The sequence below is a fragment of the Stegodyphus dumicola genome, chromosome 6 (genome assembly GCF_044657685.1).
Source record: "Stegodyphus dumicola isolate Sdum_Otavi_A_Nest chromosome 6, ASM4465768v1".
NCBI lineage: Eukaryota > Metazoa > Arthropoda > Arachnida > Araneae > Eresidae > Stegodyphus > Stegodyphus dumicola.
The window spans coordinates 61696550-61719196 of record NC_140773.1 but is presented as its reverse complement, the minus strand read 5'-3'; the positions used below and the strand labels follow the sequence as shown (position 1 = coordinate 61719196).

Below are 22647 nucleotides of genomic sequence, written 5' to 3'. Positions count from 1 at the left end.
GCGAGATCCTCAAATGAACTGCAGATATTTTATTACTTAAGATAAATCGGGGAATGGCTCGATGACTAGTTAACATATGGAAGCAAAGTAACTATAACAGCAGAGATTCAAAACAAAATTGAACAATCAAGACACAATTTTTAGATAACCAATTACAATTTTTAGGTAAAAAACTACAGAATCAGTTCCAAAAATAAAATTATGCCTCGCAATAAAGGGGCCACAAACCTAATTAATAATAATAATAATAAAATAAACTCATAAAATCATTGCAATAAAATGGAAGAAACTTTTTTTTAAAGAAATAAATAACTTCAGCTTTCAGTTATTAACCTCCATACACCGAACCTCACCTTTCGCAACAAAAATATGAATTCGTAAGTTCAGATTTTGCTGTACAATAAACTCATGGCTTGTGCTTCCTTTTTGACGCAATTGAGGTGTTATTGCGATCCTTCGCCTAGGACACAAAGCAGTATTTAAATATTATACCACCATCTCTCAATTGAGACACTAGCGCTAGCTAAGAATAGTTTTGCCTACACCTGTACATGGAGCAGAGATATGTCGCCTGTACCTGGATCAGAATGCATAACACCGCTTTCTTCAAAACAGATAACCTTAGCAAGCTTTTAACCTTGCCTGAAGTATATCAAGACGTTTGTACCATGAACTCCTCACAAAGGTCACGGTGTACCTGATTCCCAGAAGATATGAATATTTAAGACAAGCCTCGCACAAATACCTCACGTGTGTCGTAAATGAATTCATTCCTGTAAAAGTTTCCTCGAAAGAATGATTTATACGAAATTTGATGTAATACAATTTTTTATGAAAGAAAGTAATAAATAGACAATTAGGATAAGGAAATGTTTTAACTGACTAAATATAACATTTAAAATATAACAAAATTGTGCTTTTTTTAGAAGGCAAACAACACCGAGGCCTGCATCCTTATATTCAACCTCAGCTTTGAACGAGCTTAAAATGGAATCTAATATCTCTCTTCTTTTATCACCGTCCTGACAGAACTTTTCGGATCGACTTTTAAATATGCTTCCGTTTCTTTCAGACATAACCATCACAAATGTTGATACCTTACCCGAGATTTTCAAACTCATATCCAATAATTTATGACATTTAAACATCACTAATGGCCATATCATATGAATGTAAAATTTACTCATGTTCGTTTGTTCAGAAGATCAGTTTCTTTGAATTCAAATAAAACTACTCAGCAAATCTTTTAATTCGATCCAATTATTATGTTTCATGCAACTATGTATGAAAACGGTTATATGCTTTACTATGCTTAAAAGTTACAGTAAAAGCCAAAATTATGCATGAAACCTGCTCCAATTCTAGTGAACATTAATTTTGATTAGGAAAATTTGCTTTGAGCATAGCATTGTTTCGATAAAATTTAAAGCTATGAGTCTTGATAAACAGCATGTCTGAGTGGTATCTAAAGTTGTCAGTGTCAAATCCTAAAGTCTGCTTTTTAAAACTGTAATTATAATTACTGAATTAATATTAGTCGACCAACCGAACTTTACTTCTCTCTGGTTATTATGAATGCTACAATTTGATTTGAGTGAATGTGGCAAAAATTACATTACAGAATTCGCACTGAAGTACAAGGATGCCCATAAACTGATTAAACACGTAATAACTCGATTTTGCACAGATAACAAAACATGCATTGAACCTTAAATGCATAAACTCTCAAAGTTTATAATCATATTGAATACATTTAATAAACTTCCGCAAATGCATCCCTGGTAATAAGCAAATTATCCAATGAGTACTCAATCTCACGGAACACATTCTTCAGCATTACTAGTATCATTGTGCGAAAGGCGTTTTTGATGTGGTGTCGTAAGTTCACAGCATCAGGAACTGCTGTATGATACACAATGACTTTAACATTCCCAAAGAAAGAAATCTAGGAGGAAATTATGTCAGATGTGTGTGGCATGAAATTAAGCACTCTGGATATTTTGCATGCTACCAAGGATGCACACGTGGAAGTTTATTAAATGTTTGCAATATGATTATAACCTGCGGAGGTTTATGCATTTGAGGTTCATTGCGAGTTTCATTATTACGTTTTGTAATTAGGGTAAACATTTATGGGCATCCTGCATTAATAATGTAGTACAGAAAAATCATCTAAGATTGCAAACTGGCAGCGTCATTAATCAACTTTCGATTTTAAATGAAAGGAATTAATTGAAAAAAATTAATGATTTAACTCGTTTGGTTAACTGTCATAGTATACAAAAAGTACTTTTAAACGCAATTTATTACATGATTAATTACGCATGTAACGACTTCGAGAAGAGATTTTTATTCTGGACCCAATAATATCAACGTTGAACAACGGCGTCAAATGTGTTCTCCATGTATATGAAAATGCAAGATTTTTACATTGCAGATTATTCGTTTGTGTTTTGTCCCAATGTGCTTCTAGAAATGTAATATGTCTGAGCTGAAACAGATCGATAAAGCTTAAGAAAAGGCTAAAAATATGACACAGGCTGTATATTTTGAGACCACTATTGCAGCGATTCTCTTTCGAAATGGCTGATACAAGTTTTGCTCAATCATTAATTTCATTTTATGACAGTAGAGGAGGTAAGTGATCTCCAATTCTATCTTCTAGCATACGCTAGACAGACTTAATGGTATTAAGATAAGAAGATAGTGCTTACTTAAACGTGGAAGATATTCATGCTCACTTTGTCTTTTTGAAACTACCCTGTCACCAATTTCGCGATATGAACTAATGCTTTATCATCCTGATGCATGATTATGTGCTTTTGAACATAAAGTTAGAAAAGCTGGGTGGTTTGGACGATGATGTGACCATCAAGAACAATCGGTATTTACAAAGACCTTCAAAATACTGAAGCCCAAACAGTCACCATGTGACCTCCATACAGTAGAAGTGGAGTTATAAAGTCGCAATCGCGAGGGGCCTGCATTTCAAACGACTCCCAAATCATTTGCTATTTTTTTTAATACTAAACATGTTGTGTGTCTTAAAATGAAAGGCCTTAAATGTTTAGATAAAATCCGCTTGATTCATAAATTCACCACTGTTTCCATACTTACTTCATTCTTGGGACTAGAATAATGATTCTCATTTTGTTTTGCTCTCCGCACCTCTTTGACCATTGCTTGAAGTTCATTCTTCCCTCCTTCTTACAATTCGAAAAACACATGTATACATTTATTCAGACTTAGAGATTTTTTAAACATGTTTTAAAAATTTGAAAAACAAAGTGTAGAAAATGTTATTAAATACTAAAACTTGAATAAAAAGAGTTTTTTATCTTCATAAACTAAAACTGAACACTTAGAGCTAAACAGAAAGTGATAGCATTCCTTCCCCACACCCGAAGCTATGAAATTCCCTCTCGGTCTGGACGGTGTAGGACATTTATCCCTGAATGAGTTCTCTTCGCACACAAACTATCCGCACACTGTTCCTGAATTGGAGGAAGAAGCTGAAACTGGATAATACACATTTTGCATTGTGAACTATTCATATCTGGCTGTCCTAAACCAGCATTTAAGGTAAGCGCTGATTATCAGTCGCTCAACCATAGCTGTCCTGACGATGAATATATTTGTTGTAGTACTATGTTTGATCAAACGAATGTTAAATTTTCGCTTCGTCTATACATTGGGAGTAGCAGACATGGGGAAGATTAGCTGTCCTCACAGGATTTAGAGCCATCGTAAATACGGTGGTCCGTTCAGGCGCGGCAGAGACTTATAACGATATTGTCAAGTATAAATTTCGACTGTGTTATCGCCAGATGCTTGATTCTGCAACAGTCTTCCTCTGGGGTTTCGGACCCTTTTGGAAGGCTTCCGGAGAGAAACTACTAGAGGCCTTGGTCTGAGCCATGGCGCACTGCAATGTTCTGTTATTTGAATAATTACTTTTTTGGTTACAAATATCTTCAACACTTTAAAATGCTTTGCATACAACTTCATGTTGCATTGGCAGTTGGCATTCGGAATGGACGAAATTCTTCGCGTTTTTACTAAATAAATAAATACGGATCTGGATAGTGTGGCCTTCAATATATCACAAATGTGTGCTATCTTTGCCAACAGATGCATCAGCCATACGACACTAACAATTTGCCATCTTTTAAACTCTAGTATATCTTTGAAAAGTTCCTTGTAATTCCAAGTACCTGTAGCTGTAATACGTCTGAAAATTCAAATTACATAACTTTGCTACTATTGATAAATTTCAAAATTATTTAGGGTAGCCAATTGAAAGTGTACACGCTGGCTTGAGATTTGGAGGATTATATTCGCCAAATGTTTGAGTTCCGTTCTCGAAATCCTATAATAGCTTTATCATATCCAGCGACGAGGAGAGGAGTAAGTTTTCCAAGAATCGACTTTCTTCCGCAATATTTAATAACGCTGGAGGAAGAAGTTGTTTCACGTAGGAAAGAAAGAAAAGGAATCAGTAGAATCAATTAGTCCTTTGTATTGCTGGAAGGAATGTGTTTCTCGTGAGCCGCCCAGACGATATAGTGGTTAGGGAAGCTTACTGTGGTACCGAAAGGCCCAGGTTTGAATCCCGGAGAAAGCATGTATGTTTGTAAATGTATAATGTCTGCTCGGCATGGGGGCACTCTAAATATGCGGCTAGCCGAAAATCTCGAGAGGATGGTGATAGGGAAAGAGGGCTGGAAGACTCTCGGATCCGTCCTTCCCGGGGTGCTCTCCATCAAAATTGGATGCGGAATTGAGCGAAGTCGTGCTGTCATCTATATGATGCTCAAGGATCTTGTCAGGGACAGTAGCAATCTTGCACCCCTTGCCACGATGAACTTCGTGGGCTTGCTCTGATGTTATTGTCAGACGAGTGGGATAAATCACAACAACAACACATGTGTTTCTCGGAAAAGTTTCCTTATTGAGTATAAGACCATTATTGATTGAAAAGGAAATTTGCTATTTACCCTGCCCTCTTAAGGTTCGTGCCTGTGTGTTACTACGTAACCAAAATGTGATTTTGATGAGCATCTGGGAAGATATCTGAAGAACTTTCAACAGCATTTCAAGCCATGAAATGGTACATAGTAATTACAAATGATACAGCAAAAACTTAGATGGTGAAACGATTAGCTTTGGAATAAAAATTAATAATATTTTGCATGTGCAAAGCAAACACCGAATTATATAATTAATGATCCTGCCAGAACTGACTATTAAAATGTTATTCCTTCTTTTCGCTTCCTTGTACGAAGTAAAGGAAGTATTGTAATCACGAAAAACATTAGGTATCCTAGTTCAATGAAAATATTCATTTTGACCGCTCCCGAATCTATATTAATAGTTTTTTGCATGCCATTTGTATGTACAGACAGAATAGATTAATTTTTTCAAAAATGGATTGTAAAATGAATTTAAAATTGATTCAGAAGAGATTTTTTTTTGTGACATCTGTACGTATGTATGCATCTCGCATAACTAAAAATGAGTAGCCGTATAATGTTGAAATTTAGTGTCTTGCCCAGTGGGACCAAAATTTAACTTTCAATTTTGTGCACCAAAAATTTGGTCTTCGTGCCCGTTCGCCAAATTACTTGTTTTTGTGTAGAAATTTTGATTTTAATTTTTTTAAATTAACTGTATTTGATATTTTAGGTTTTCTTGTATCTTACAATTTTTAATGAAGCTGTTTTGAGATTTCATGTATTTTTGCCTGGCCGCGAAGTGAACTGAATGATTGAATGAAAAATATCTCTGTAATGAAATTCGAGGAGAATTCGAATTTAGTGCAGCAAAAAATTAAGTTGTAGTGCAGCAAAAAATGAGTATAGTATAATTTAATATTCTGTGCAAGGAAGTCGTGTGATGTCCACATCAGATATTTTAACTTAAGTAATAAATTTGAAAAATATATGTGATAAAAAGATTAAAAAATATTGAGTTTTAAAAAACAGCTTTGAATTTTAATTAGCTGGTAAATTTTGCATTTTGTTTTTATAATAAATCTTTTATTTTGGTCTCCTTAGTATAAAAACGACGAAACACTATTTTAAAATGCAATTTTATTCAAATGATATATTTGTGTACAGATAATATTTGAAGTAAAATTAACAGATATGATTCAGGCATATCTTAATTTACTTCGTTTGTACATTTCCTTTGATTTCCTTCGTTTGTACATTTCCTTTGTACATTTCCTTTGTTTGAGTTAAAATACATTTCCTTTGATTTATGAACTTATGTTCAATTTCAAATGAAATAAATTAGATACGATGTTTAAAAGTACGTAGTATAATTATTTATAAATACATGTTCTTTACGTCGTAGGTGTACGAGATTTTATCCATGTAATGGATCTGGCGACAGGTCATGTAGCTGCCCTAAAGAAGCTTGACAAGAACCCTCATTATAAGGTGAGTTCAATAAAGTAGATAGATGAAAAGTGATAAATATTGGGAAATATGTATCTCACCATTGATTGAAAAATTCTAAACATTTAAAAAATATCATTGGGTTCATTTTCTCTCTGGGGCCCTCCAGCGGCCGAGCGGTAAAGTCACTGAACACTGGTAGTTCGGTCCGAGGTTCGAATCCCGCGAACGGGCTGGCTGCATGGGTGTTTTCGTGGTTTTCCCCATGTGTAACGTGTACACGAGCCAGTTTCCCTTAGAAAGTCCTCCACGAAGGCATCCCTTCCCTTAGGCAGATAGCCCTAGTGTGCTTTGCCATAATTAAATACACTACCATTTTCTCTCTGAACCTAAAGAGTAATTCTGGGTCCTAAAAAAGCATTAATCTGATTGAAAACAAGTAAGTAGATTAAGGGGGATACATAATCTAGTTTTTTTTATTGCGCTTGACAACTTATGTACTTGACATAAGTTGCCGAGTGCAATGAAAAACTATATTACGTATTTTTTTTTTTTTTTTTTTTTTTTTTTTTTTAAGTTTCAGGAAATTTTCTTTTTTCTGTCGTCCATATCATGATACTGTCCAATTTGTAAGACATTTTAATTGCGCTTCATCTTTCTAAATTTAAAAAAAAAAAAATGTTGCATTTTACTACATATGTTTATCATTCTTCACGCGGGAAAAATGTCTTTTCTTAAGGAAAAGTCTCTTATACAAATACCTGGTTTTCAGAGGGTTGCCATTTAAGCAAGCAAAAGAGCTTTATATATTAAGTTTAATCAATGTGTAATTTCTTATAAACAGAGCGATTTAAAAGCCATAAATACAACTTAACCTCCAAATCTTATTATTAAATAATGAAGAATCTGTACGAATGTATGTTACTCGTACTTTGGAAAAATAGCGGCATCTACAGCCAACAGATTTTCTATGTACTACGTAATACTCTATCCGAATATGCGCACATCGAAAATCGAATTTAGGATTTTTTTTTTTTAAATTTCCTGTTTTGTGCGTATATATTTTGATTAAAAAACTCAATGATTTAAAAGCGATGTGTTGCTGAGCGTAAGTTCTTTCAAATTTAATCAGAAACCTCGTCGATTTGAAAGAATGGGTTACTATAGTCGGCAAAGATTTAATCACAAAACTGAGCAATTTAACAGACATGTTGTTGTGTCTCATACATGTGCGACAGCCTGGAAACAACGGCAGTGGTTTACCATGGTAACAGAATTTTGCGCTAGCATTAAAAATCTTTCATGTGTTTGACAGCATCTCGTTCTAAAGTTAATTTTAAACACGAGGTTATAAAACTGAGTTGTAGTTTTTTGTTGGGTGACATACGAAAAGAAATCCGCTGCTGTAAACTTCGGAATAAGCCTGGCGTGCTTTTCCTAAGAGTAGCGCCCTAGCCTTATTCTCGGCATGCAGTAGAGATTTTATGTTATTGTGGATGTGCATAATTTGTAAATGTACTGTAAACAGAACAGTATTAAATATTCAGAGTATGAGAATGGTAATTTTATTTTGACATAATTGACTATACATTATATGTCAGAACCTTTTGTAGTTAGGTGTGTAAAGAAGTAATAATGGTTGATCTTTACATTACGGTAACTGGTAGTTTGGCGACATTTTGGAGGCGATAAAGGTTACTACCTGGGACTTTGGTAATAATGTGAGCAGTACTGAGTTCCGATTACGCATTATTTTGTGTGGGGGAAATGCGAGATCATGGGATATGTCATGTGATATTAATGGACGAATTACGGTTCTTTAATCGGAAAAGGGGGGAAATCGGGAAAAAATCTGGAAATTTTGTATTTGGCTTTATTCTGTGTTGTGTGAAATAGTGTTTGTGAATTTTTGGATCCCATGGCCGTAAGTAAAGTGAATTCGAAATGGGTATTTAGTGGTATTGAAAAGGATAGTAAGAAATGTTTTTTAAGGTTGTGTGAGAGAGAAATAAACATGTTTTATTATGTTATTTATTTTACCTGGTATCTTGCTTTGAAAGATAAGTATGATTTTAAAGATTCTGAAAGAGAATGAAGAAAAGTGTATCCGCCACGTAATGAAGATTCTGAAGGAGATTAGGTAAGTTAGTATTTTTAATTATTTTTATGCATTGTTGGAAATGTAAGGTGGAAAGGAATTTGGTATTATTGGGAAAATTGTTATTAGCAATGATTTAGTTTAAAGTAATTAGGATTGTAAGGTAATTTTTATTAATTGAATGTATGTGCTCATGTATATTTTAAGTGGTGTTTTTGAATTTAATTATATTTTAATGAAATGATAGTTATTTTGTGAATTTTATACTTGTAGGAATTTGGTGTATGTTTAAGTTGAAATAAATGTGCATGGAAATAATTTAAATATTTGATAATAAATATTTGTAATGCTTCATGTATGAATTCGTTGGTGACGTGTATAATGTAACAGATGATTTAGAGGTAAAAGTTTTTGGATATTTTATTTATTTTATATGTGGAAATGTTCATATTTGTAAAGGGTAAATACTTTTTCGCGATCAGGTAATTTCATATATGTTCTTTTTACCGGGTTTAAAGATTGAGAAAATTGTCATGTATTTTCGTGAAATTTTTTTAATTTATGAGATAAAGGCAGTGTACATGGATATAGTGAAGAGTGTGCGCAATGCCATTTTTGTGCAATTCTGGGATGTTTCTTTAAGTAAAAATAAGTCGACGTGTACATGGTTCAGTGATATTTTAATGAAATGATAGTTATTTTGTGAATTTTATGCTTGTAGGAATTTGGTTTACGTTTAAGTTGAAATAAACGTGCATGGAAATAATTTAAATATTTGATACTAAATATTTGTAATGCTTCATGTATGAATTCGTTGGTGACGTGTATAATGTAATAGATGATTTAGAGGTAAAAGTTTTTGGATATTTTATTTATTTTATATGTGGAAATGTTCATATTTGTAAAGGGTAAATACTTTTTCGCGATCAGGTAATTTCATATATGTTCTTTTTACCGGGTTTAAAGATTGAGAAAATTGTCATGTATTTTCGTGAAATTTTTCGAATTTATGAGAAAAAAGCAGTGTACATGGATATAGTGAAGAGTGTGCGCAATGCCATTTTTGTGCAATTCTGGGATGTTTTTTTTAAGTAAAAATAAGTCGGCGTGTACATGGTTTATGTGTATGTGTTATTTTGAAAAACGCGTAAGGTGTATGGTATTGTGCACTTTTTCTGAATTTTGCAGTGAATATTTGTCATGATTAAGCAGTTTTGTTTGATAAAATTTCTAGCATAAGTGTAATTCGGCTAGTAGATTGTTGGAAGAAGTGTTCAGTAGATAAGAAGAAAAGAAACATGTCTTTACTTCGTGAAGACAAAATGGCGGCGGGGAAAAAAAAAATAGAGGGTTGCTGTAGGGGAGTTGGTCGCCAAATTTTCGCCAAAAAATCGCCAAGTTACCGTAATGTAAAGATCAACCGTAATAATATATAGCGATTTAATCTGTTATTGATTAACAAACTAAGCAATTTAAAATCAGTAAATGCAATTTCTAATCTCTGTTATTATCAGTTACTAGCTGAACCTGTGAAATAACACTAAACTCATTATATATGTTTTCTCGTTTCACAATAACCGCTTTAAGCCGCTAGTTTAGTTAAGAACACAAAATAATATAATTTGAAATACATTTATTCTATAATACATCCAATTAATAATTTTTGTGCAAATTTTCAGCATTATTGTAATTACTAGAATGAACAGATTTTAAGTATCTCGGCGCAGAACCTTCCACTAATATCACTTTATCTTAAGTTACCGTATTTTTTCGACGATGAGACGCTTTCCAAACTTACAAGATAATTTTTTTTGGAGGGGGGGGAATCTTTATTTTCTACATACTGTGTTACTTTCAGACCGTAAGATGCAACCCAAAATAAATTTTTTTAGTAAAAATTGTACTTTATAATCCTTTATATCCCCTAGTATTAATCACATTTTATTGTTATCAGAAAACAATGTTTACAATATTTATATCGGTAATTTCTCTCGTATTTGTCCCAAAATTGGTAAAAAATATCAAATTAAATTATAAATTATTTTGTACGTCATTGTCTAATTGTATAGTCCAGCGATTCTCAACCAATGGTACGTAACAGAAAAATAGGTACTACGCAAACGAAGTATTTTTATCTATTAAATTCAAAAATTAAATACCCCAACATCCTGTTTCAACTTTTTCTCTAACACTCGTAAATTTATGCGGTCTGAGCTTTGTTGAAGGTCAATAGCCGCTCATAGACTTTCCGTTTCTATTTTCACAAATATTCTTTGAGCCATAGACATAACAAATTTTGTCACAAATGATGTTTATAAAAGGAGTTCTAGAAATGGATGTTGTATTTAATAAGAAGTAATAATAAATTCCTATAAAAAGGTAATAGTATTTCCTTAATTCTATGCATCGATTTATTAGCATAGCTACACTATATGCCGCCACCATTTCCGGTCTCATATTGCTTTATTTTCAATTACACTGGTTATCATAAATTAAGGAAAAATCACAAAAATCATGATTACTGAAAAGTTACATGTAGAATTTAATGAAACTTACCCACAATATACAACACATAGTAAAGTATCAAATAACATAAAAAGAAATTACCAGACAAATATGTTAGTACAGAAATTAGCACATGTATAAAATGAACAAATCGAAGGTGTCAGTTTGCTATAGGAAAAGTATCTTCAATATGGAATATGATCGCCTCTAGAAGCAATACAGCATATACAGCGATGTGTGATGCTTTCAATTATGCGATCTATCAGTTTCATAGGAAGCGAGAGCCGTTGCTCTTGCAAAGCAGTTGCAAGCGCGACAAGGGTTTGAGGGGGCGGATTGAGAGCAGCTAGACGTCTCCCTAAAGCATCCAAAACGTGCTCGATAGGATTCAAGACCGGGGATCGAGCTGGCCACTCCATGCGCATAATTGTTTCCTGTTGAAGATAATCATATACGATGCGAGCCCTGTGTGGTCTTGCATTGTCGTCCTGTAACAGGAAAGCATCACTTATTGCCCGGCATATGGGCGCACATAAGCATCAAGGATGTCATCTCTATAAACATGAGCATTCACGGTTCCCCTTGGAAAAACATGTAGGTCTGTGCATCCACCCAAAGATATGCCACCCCAAACACAGACACTGCCTCTTCCGTATGCACCTCCTTCACGGATGTTTGACGGATGATAACGGTTTCTAAGTTCTCTCCATATCAAATATCGCCTACTTTCTAGACTAAACCTGGACTCATCCGTAAAGAGAATAGCCCTCCATTGCTCAGGCATCCAGTGGACATGTTGTCGCGCCCACTGCAAACAGTCCCTCCTATGGCGTAACTTGAGTAGCACGCAAATGGTTGTTCGCCTCGCATACAGATCACCTTCGTGAAGCCTTGACGTTGACACGAACCATCGAGTGGCTGCAGCAAGAGAGGATCTAAGAAGAGTCGGAGTAGCGGTTCTATTCCTGCGTGCACATAACGTCAAATATCGATCATCGGCGCTCGTCGTAGCAGTTGGCCGTCTTTGGCTGAACCTCCTTAGATGCCGAATATGTGGTTTGAAATTGCCTCCAAAGTCTATGAACCACAGAAGGACTCACATTTAGCCATCTGGCCACTTCTGTTTGACTTTATCCTGCCTCTAGTCTCCCAATGGCTCTCCATCGCAGTTCTGCAGACAAATGATGCCTGGAGGTCATTGTTACGAATTGGCTATCTCAGATTTCTGACGTCACTGTCACAGTGAAATATGTGGGCTTGCTCTCAAACATGGACTTTTATGCTCCTCGCAGATGACGTATTCCGAAAGCAGCGCAACTAATTTGCATATCGCAGTTTTACTCAGCTACTCTTACTTGGCAACATATTCAAATTTTACACGGTTTGGCTTATTTTTGTGGGAGTTATCGCTATTTTTGTGATTTTTCCTTAATTTATGATAACCAGTGTAGAATCATTGGTATTATTCCGTTTGAGGACCGTAAAAAAAATTGCAGCGAAAGTGTATGCGCAAAAGCGCCAAATATAGCGTACACGCTGATTTCAAATTGCGTAAGTTTAGACAGTTCTATATTTCTTAAGACACCATTGAAATACTACTTTAATTTTAAAATCCTTTTTTGAAAACGCTGTGGATTTAACTATGTGGGAATTGCCCAGTTACGAAAAGTCTGCAATAGAATTTTTTCAAAGAAAAGGCATCATTCATTATAGAAAATTATGTTTGAACAACCAACGAGATGAAATAATGCTTTAGCGATAACTTGGTAGCCACCTAGTTATGTTTAGCCTTTTTACCTCCTTGTACGAAGCAAAAAGGAAGTATTGTAATCGCGAAAAGTTTCAGGCAGCATATTTCAACGAAAATATCCATTTTGACCGCTATCGAATGCAATTTAACGATGTTTCTGCATGATATCTGTACATAAGGACAGAATAAAATACTCTTTTCCTCCAAAAAAATTACAAAACTGCTTTAAAATGAATTCTGAAGAGAATTTTTCGTGGCGTCTGTACGAACGTATATATCTCGCATAACTTAAAAACGAGTATCCTCAGAACGTTGAAATTTTGTATATAAGACTGCTATAATATGTAGATGTGCACCTCGTATTTTGGTTGCAATCGGCCGCAATAAACACATATAAATATATTTATATATATATCCACTCTGTTACCCTGCTCAGTTATCTGTTTCTTTACTCTTATATGTTTGTAAATTGTACATTTTTTGCTTTAAAAATGATTGAGTTATGTTGTTCTTATCATCCGGTTAAGATTTTTATGCCTTTAGTAAATCTGTATGCAATAATTTTAGAATTAGTAACAATTTTAAAGTTGTTTAAGTGCCGCTAAGCTTAATATTTTTTTTTGATGGCAGCCATTGCTTGTTTACATTTGAAACAGCAGGATAGTGGATTTGTTGCCAATCTAGAGAAACTTAGCTTCGCAACAACAAAGATAACGCATTCATTTATTATTGGAATTAAATCATGCTTAATCCTTTCTGGAATTTTTTCGAGGAAATAAGTGTTTAAGATTTACTTCGTAATTTTTAATATAGATATTTTGAGTTTTTATGTATTTTTGCCTTGTTGCGAAGTGAGAACTGAATTAATTGAATTAGAAATACTCAATCGTCTGTTAAAAACTGTTTCTTTTTTGTTTTGTTTGATTAATTTATTTTATACATCGTTCTATATTTATCATAGTATATGAATAGAACATATGGCAACGATTAGATAATTCTTTAAATGATATAAATTTTGTGCATTCTGAGTTATAATATGAACGAAATATAATACTGTTAAGTGAACCTAGCGCCAGAGTGTCGCTATGGTAAACAAATAGAGTGAATTTTAAAGAATGCATTTATTCTATTGTGGTTTATGCGTTGTCGGCGAAGTAGATTTAATTCAATCCAATAAGTTTAAATGAAATGCAAGAAAAAATGCGTATAATTTAATATTCCGTACAATGAAGTCATGTGGTGTACACATCATATTTTTTATATAAATTATAATAATGATCTGAAATAGCTATTTGCTCTTATGCTTTTAATTATAATAATAAAAAAGTATTATATGAAATTAACCTTTTATCTAAATTAAAACAATAATCTTAGATAACTATTTACTACTAGAAAGCCTGGCGGTCATATGAAATGACCGCTGTTCTAGATATTATAAATTGTAATTAAAATAATTCGTGCAAAGGTAACTTCTAATTCAAACTGAATTACACACGGCAGGCGGCTAGAACGCCCTTTTGCTTACTGCCCCACGGGGTTTCCCCTTTCTACTTGCTTAATTGCTTAAAGTAGAGTGCAATGAAGGAAACCACTGGCGGTACATTTCTTAAGAGCCACCATTAGCTCATTAAATAAAGATGATTTAAATAATAAAATGTTAATTCATATGTCAAAGATCTCTTTGTACACAACATTTCTTGTGTAGATCTTTCCATCATTTTTAAGCTCGCCTTGCAGAGGACCATCCATTATTTTTAATTTTACGTCAATTCTTTCACGAACTCTTGAACAGGCAACATAAAGTTGACCGTGTCCAAATGAAGGCTCAGGTAAAAAAATGCCAACACGCTTAAGTGTTTGGCCCAGAGACTTATTGACGGTCATAGCAAAGGCAACTTTTACAGGCAATTGTCTACGTCTCAATTGAAACGGCAACCCTGTGCCGTGACAACTTCACCCCATTGGCTAGTACAGTTAGGCAAGCAACCAATAAACTATCGGCGACAAACAGACACTTAAGCAGCATATAATAAAGATATTTATTTATTTCATTTTATTTGTTTTTTCATCGTTGCCGGTTAGATATTTCCAAATTCTATTATATATAGGTGTTAAATTTATTTATTTAATGTTAAATGCACGTGCTCTTGTATTTTTATTTTTTCCGGCTTAGCTTTCTCATAATATTCGTCACGTGCTGCACTGCACGGGGAATAAAACAATTTGCAGTTACGCAAGCAACCAATAAGCTATCGGCGACAAACACTTAAGCCGCATATATATAAGATTATACTTCCTTTCTTGCGTTAGGGTTGCCGCAATTCTTCTTGGCATCACTGGCATCAACAATAGTTTGGCGATTTTTTACGGTCCTCAAAACGGAATAGTACCGAAATATTTTTTTTACGTCGATTTGCTGTCTCTAACAGCGGGTATTTTGTCTTCTTGCTGCTTTGTATTCCTTACTTTTCTATACGATTTGAGAATATCGTAATTTTGTTGAAGAACTCGTAATATATTGTGCATTTAAACATCTGGTTGTAACGAAAGTTTTCCGCCAAAATATGTTTTTAATAAAGTTAGGGGAAAAAATGAAAGCAGGACCTTTAGGCTCGCAGGCGAACGTCATTAACATCAGTAGGCCGACCAGAGCGCTCTGCTTCTTCAATGTCCTGTGGTCCTTGTTTTTTAACTTTCAGGAGCAAATCTTCACAGTGTCATATGATACAACATTAGTACCTTAAGCTGTACACATGATGTGGTGACATTCTATAGCTGACCTTTTGCAACAGATCTGGAAGTAAATGATGGTTCTAATCTGGTAGCGTGATAGTTCCATTTCAGACACCTTGTACTATAACGATATTCTTTTACAAATTTCACAACACAGTGTTCTAAAGCAAGTTCCTTTCGGTATTTTTCCGTTTTGCCGGTGCAAACGATAAAGTCGGCAATAATGGTACAACTGATGCCAGACGGAATATCTTCGCTGGTAACCTTTTACGCTTCATTTTCACAACAAGTCGCAGCCATTTCTTATCAGATTGTTTCTTTCAATACTGGCATACAATTACATAGAATTTTTACAAAAGATAAATTTTATACCTCAAGACCATTTGCGGTAATTAAGTCAATTAGGATGCAATCGCACCGCTCACCCGAAGGTGAAAATAAAGGAAAAGCAAAATTAAGGGTTAAATTCATCAATTCTACTGAGAATGCACTAGCGAAGTAAAGCACTGCGGTTTTACATAATTTCTGAGTAAGCTATTCGTACGAATTGAAATAATTCTTGCATTTAAACTTGTATTCCAAATTAAGATTTAACTTGAAATTAATGTAGATAATTACTGAGAGAATTAAATTTTTGTAGCGTAGTTTACGTGAGATCAGATCATTTCGGGTCACGTGATACGAACCGGCGAATCAGGATGTTGAACCATGAAGGCATAGTAAATTCTTAAATTAATGTCTTTTTACAAATTTATTTTCTTTATTTATTGGCTTTTTGCAAAATTTTAAATCATATTAAATCAAACCAAAAACAAACCTAGAACAGGATATAATTCCCGAGGAAAAATCTGGTGATTGTGTGTAGGTGGTGGTAGTTGAGTTAATGGCGCATAACCAGAAAGGTTACATACGGCAAACACATGTTAGTTTATAAAAAGATGGATAAACTTTATATAACAACAATTAGCTAAGTCATAAAATCTACATGAACTAATAAAATGGTGAATATTAAAAGGAGTAGGTATTAAAACTCAGCAAATGATATGTAACAAGCGAAGAAACACATTAAAATTACACTATAATAAAAGCTAAATTAAATTAAATAATAGAAACCTGTTTCTTTCAGGTATAGTAATAAATTATTATTGGCCTCTTTCCCGATTAAACAGTCAAGAGGCAAGTCACACTCGTTAAAATGCTATAGTCTTAGTCTATTAAAATTCGGACACTAAAAAATGACGAACAGATAAAATGCTATCACAGTAGGGACAAATTGGCTCACTCTCTGCTTGCTTTGAGAAGATAATTGTGCGTGATTCTGGAGTGGCCGACTCGAATACGAGTCAAGAGTACTTCTTCCCTTCGGTTTCGAGTACTTTCCCAAAATTGCACTCTAGGCTTCACACTTCTTAGCTTATTATTTAATTGTGCATCCCAGATTTCTTGCCATTTATCTAAAATTTTCTGCTTGATGGTTTGGCTGATACCTCGGAGAAGAATAAGATTACTAGATTCCTCGACAGCAGCTTTGATTGTGTGTAGGAATATCATAGGTATCATAAAGATCGTGAACAGTAGAAAGGAAGGAAATGTGGATTTTTAATCTTTCGTTTGCTGGTCTGTAATAATTTAGAAAGTTATTTTTTCTTCGTAAGATTTTTTCAACGAGGTTTATGGCCCCCTTTTGGTACCTTTCATTTAACGGTTCTAGTTCAATCTGAAGTTCCATATCAACTATTTTAGCGGTTGATTTAGCGCCACCAGTGATTAATAGCAGCATGTTGCTTTGGAATAGGTCAAGCTTGTTTTTAACAGCATCTAAGGCGGTTATCAAAGCCTCGTTTCCATATTCAACAACAGGATGAACATAACTTTTATAGGCTGCACACAAGATATCTTGGGTTGAGCCCCAAGTGACACCAGCGAAATATTTCAATAGTCTTGATCTGGCATATCCTTTATCAAGCTTCAATCAATATGTTTCCTCCAAGTTAATTTTGGGTCTAAATGAATACCCAAGTAGACAATATCAAAAGTTCTATTCAGGTCTTTGTCATTAAACTGAAGTTGGATGTCGTGATGCTTTGTACTGAGCGAAAACAGTTGAAAGGTGGTTTTTATCAGTATTTACGACCATCTCCAGGTGTTAAGAATATTTAAAGCCTGCTGTAGGACGCTCTGCTAATAATGCCCACAAAAAGCGTTTGAAATATCTTTATCAGTAGTGAGCTCTTTAAAACCTTTTTTAATACGTTCATTTCTTATGATGTTTTGATTGTTTATCTAGGGCAAAAATTATGAGCCTTTGTGGCATACCTCCTAAAGCCCAGATTTTCTAGAAAGTTTGTATACGAGGCACGCTTTGCTTCAAACATTGATCAAAATATAGTATTAGGATGGCATCAAATGCTATCAAAGTATTAATATAGCCTGTGTCTCAAAGCTATACAATCCTCACTAAAGTCGGTATTTCGAGCCTTACATCTGTCCTCACAAAGCTTCTGCAATTTGTTATTCCAAAAAGGGGTATATTTCTTTTGTTGTCCTCTTGGGACACATAGTGAAGCACACTTTAGTATAGCATGGGTAAAGAGTTTTGAAGAATGTTCGAGATTTGGGGAAACTAAGCAGTTGTTTATAAATGTATCAGTGAGGCCTTTATAGTTGAACCACAAGAAAACCTGACTAGGCTCCATGTAAATATCTTACAATACTGGATAGTAATATTTTATGTCCAGCACCACCGAGACTATCAATTAACTCAAGCTGTTTTTTGCATGACAGAGCTGAGTGGGCTAGGTATAAATCAGGATGAGAGACACTTTCACTTCCATTTAAGAAAGGAAAGTTGGAGAATGTCCTTCATTCTCAATGAAATCAATAAGATTTTCGACCATACAACCAATACTATTTGATGTCGAATAACTCCAGTGAGCTGAGGGGGCGTTGAAGTCTCCAAGTATAGGTGAATTTCTATCCCAATTGAGTATTATTCTTTCAAAATTGGGTTTATTATTTGATAGGATTGTACAAGAAGAATATCTTATGTAGGGTCTCTTGTCTCCATACATGTATTTTCAGAATTCTAATTTATCATTAGTAGTTATATGGCGAGAGGCAATTAACTTTACCTTTAAAGAAAGATTTACAAAAAAATAATGCAAAAAGCAATACAAAATAATTTACCTAACAGTATTTCTTAATTCCGCTCCCTCCCCTTAACTCGTACATTAATCAAAGTTGTGTTGTGTGCAAATTATGTACATAAAAACAGCAAAATAATTCATTGTTATTTTACAGGTGTATAATTTAGGAACTGGTCAGGGAGTTACAGTTGCTCAGCTTGTTGAATGTTTTGAAAAAGTGAGTGGAAAAAAGGTAAGTGAATTACAAATTTTGTACATTTTACATTTAAAATCTACAATTTTATACAAAAATTAAAAAAAAAACTACAAATGGTGGACTTTTAACTAAAAACTATCATAACAGAAATTTTCATCATGTAAGTAAAAGAAAAAAATTCCTAGCAAAAGAAATTGTTAAATTAGTCAGCAATTCAGCATTTTAACATAGTTCTAATTTGAAAAGGTGCTTTTTTTTTTTCATCATGCAGTAATAAGTAATATCATATTTTGCAGAGTGACAAGTATGTTTTTAATGCATCTCGTTGGGAAGATATTTTATATGACTATCAATAGTGTAGTTACAGTGAACTTTTCAAGGTATCCGCATCATGCTGAAACTTCATGCCGCTTCTGAAACTTAAAAATATATCTAAGAACATAAATAAACATTAGTATTAAACTATGTCAGTACATCTAAATTCTTTTTTAAGCTAAAATCTCCTCTCCAATCTCTCAGCAGCTTTTAAAGAATGGCTAAGCAAAATTTGTATTTTCATATAAATTTAATAGTCAGACATAAGGCAAAGGAATTAATTACAATTTTAAATTTTGATAAATAAAAATGAGTTGAATTTCATGACTCCTTAGCAGTGTAATGATTTTAAATTTTAATAAAGTATTTCATTTCGACTCTTTTTGATTTTTTAGGTACCTTACCGAATAACAGATAGAAGACGTGGAGATATACCAGCTATTTGGGGTGACTGCAGTTTGGCTGAGAAAGAATTAGGATGGAAAGCAGAATATGGATTAAAAGAAATGTGTAAGTTGCTCAGTGACAAGTTGCCATTGAATATAAAAAATAGATGGTCAAAAGTTCAATCATTTTAAGTTAGCATAATTTCATAATGTTAAAAATTCATATTTGTTTACTAAATTTACACTAATGCATTGCTGAATTATGTTTGGTTTGAGAAACCTTATGAGGAATAATATGAACTTGGACTAGCTATGGATAATTTATTTCCTCCCAATCCCCTATGAGAAGCTACTTCTTAACATTTAATTTTTTTTTAAAATTGGAGGGATCATAAAATATTTTAAATTCTTCAATAGCTCAATGATAAAACTAAATTCTTTAATCAAAAATCATTAATACTGAAAGTTCTCACGTTGATGAAATGGTTCTTAAACACAACTTCTTTACCATATACTGGAATCTGCACACTTTTAAAGGCATTAATATATATATTTTTTTTTTATTGAAAATTTTAAATCCTTGTGCACCACATAGTATTACACAAGGCTTACAGAGTAAGTAAAAAAAAAAAAAAATACAACACCACAACACAAAATAAAATAAACTTACAAATTCACAGATGATACGTAAGAGATAAATTTACAGAAAAAAGAGAAAGCCATTTTATGTTGGACAAAAACATGAAGAGGGGGATGAAATGTAATATTCACAGAGTTTAACTTAGAAATGAGTTCCTTTCGTCCTTCCTTGAGCTATGAACAATAGAACAACAAATGTTCGACATTGTGCACTCCCCCGAAACTGCATGAACACAAGTCTGTACTAGATAATCTAAATCTCTTCAGATATGAATTGAATTTACCATGTCCAGTTAGAAATTGAGTAACTTCAAAATTGCAGAAAAAGTGTTTATTATTCAGTCTGTGAGGAATGGAAGGAAAATATAGTTTAGTCAAAGAGGCAGTAGTAGAATTCCTGTATAGTTCATTCCACTCGAGTATTGTATCATCCCTACTTTTGGTCTTGTAAAATTACTTAGGAAGTATCATTGGAGTAATTACTTGAAGATGTGTAGCTTGTTTTGCCAACGAATCAGCCCGTTCATTTCCTAGATTGCCAGTGTGGCCACGTACATGAAAAAAGATAACATCAACACTTTTATTATTAAGGTCTTTAAGAAGAGCATGGGAAGTCACAATTAATTTATTATATGAGAAGATATTCCTAAGAGAAAATAAGGATGAAAGAGAATCAGTGCGAATAAGAAATTTAGCGAACAGTTGTTAGATATCCACTTAATTAACTCACTAATGCACAGTAATTCGGCTTGGAAAACACTGCATTCATTGGGAATTCTAAAGAGTTTGTATTCCACTTCAGAACCATTATGGAAAACGACATAAGCTAATCCAACTCGATTATTAATTTTACTGCCATCTGTATAACACACAACAGGGAAATTATCATCAACAGAATTGTCATAAATGATAGTTTGAATTGGCAAACGATTGGCAGGATGAGGAAGATCTTCAAACAACACCTTGGCATCGAACATAAATTTGCTGATGGTATCTTTAAACTTTTTGTCATTCAAAACATGAAGGTCAATCGGAGGAAATCCTGAAATTGCGAAACAGGCTTCATAGCTAATTGTTCTGTAGCCATGCACAACTCTTAGTACAATTCTTTGAATTCTGCGAAGTATACGGGAATTAATCTTCTTTTCTAAAGCTGTTCCCCACACTCTAGAAGCATAGCAAATAAAGGGGACAATACCCTGCTTATAAATCATATCAATAACATTAAATTTTATTACATAACATTAAAAATTAATCATATCAATAACATTAAAAATTACAAAAGTATTGCAAGAGACACGATTAAGTCCTCTAAGTCTATTTTCACACTTATTGGATAAATACATAATATGATTTTTCCAACAAAACTTATGATCAAGAATAACGCCTAAATATTTTATTTCATTCACTGTTTCGGGTAAGGTATTATCCAAGTACAGTTGTTGGTTTATACAGCTGACATGCTTTCTTTTAATTATCATAATTTTAGATTTATTAGGATTGAATTCCAATTTCTGTTCTCTGGACCAATTGGAAATAATATTAAGGGTGTTTTGAGCCGTATTAAAGAGAGTAATGGGACACTTCTCTTGAAAGCAAATTAGTAGATCATCAGCAAAAGCAATTGTTTTACAACTCGGACAATGTGAGAGTCTATTGAGTAGATCATTCATAATTAAATTCCACAATAAAGGTCCGGAAACCGAGCCTTGGCCTAAGGTCTGGCAACCTCTTTCCAAAATGCGGGAGGAAGAAACATGGTCAAGGGAGAGCAATGCAGATCTGTCATGCAGAAAATCTTTAATAAGGTGGTAAATATTACACGGAAGCATTAATAACTTCCAAAGGTATTTACAGTTTGGTGCTTCAACTGCTTTTTTGGAAGGAAATATGGTATCAAAATGCATTATCATTACATATAATTAGAAAGAAATTTACGTTGTTTATTATGTATAATTTTTCTTTAAATTATAATCAGGCTTGCTATTTAATAACTTTCTTTTCAGATATATATTGTACAGATTTCTAAAAATCACACTAACTATTATGAAATTTTTAATTTAGATTTTTTCCTTCTTTTGAACAGGTGAAGACTATTGGAGATGGCAGACATTAAATCCAGAAGGTTACAGAACAAATATGCAAAATGGAACAACTGAATGAATAACTTAACTGTAATAAAGTATCCAAAAAAACATTTCCAGCACTTTTTTAAGCTATAAAAAGAAAAATTTAATACTATGAAAATATTTTTACCAAAAAAAAACTTCCATATATGTACATATTTTCATTAAATGTATGTTTTTCATTTTCCTATATCAAATCTTCATATTAATTAAATTTTTCGAAAATTGTTTTGAAAAATAGGAGTTATTACCTGGAAATCTTTTGAAAGAATCCTTAATAACACTAAGAGAAACAAGCATTAACTTTTTATATTTTTAGAAAGTTATCACTCTTAAAAAAATTAGGTTTTGT

At 33.4% G+C, this 22647-nt stretch overlaps 1 protein-coding gene across 2 annotated transcripts in view; it reads left to right on the top strand.

The window, feature by feature from the left end:
• The window catches only part of LOC118197325 (UDP-glucose 4-epimerase-like), a 61398-nt gene extending 39032 nt beyond the window's left edge, over positions 1 to 22366 (top strand). For both annotated transcript variants that reach the window (XM_085818353.1, XM_085818354.1), the window contains 4 exons: positions 6358 to 6443; positions 18788 to 18865; positions 19540 to 19654; positions 22256 to 22366. In XM_085818353.1, the coding sequence (XP_085674479.1) occupies positions 6358 to 6443; positions 18788 to 18865; positions 19540 to 19654; positions 22256 to 22332 (356 nt within the window). In that variant the 3' untranslated portion in view covers positions 22333 to 22366. The remainder of the gene's footprint in view (positions 1 to 6357; positions 6444 to 18787; positions 18866 to 19539; positions 19655 to 22255) is intronic.
• Positions 22367 to 22647: the final 281 nt, after the last annotated feature.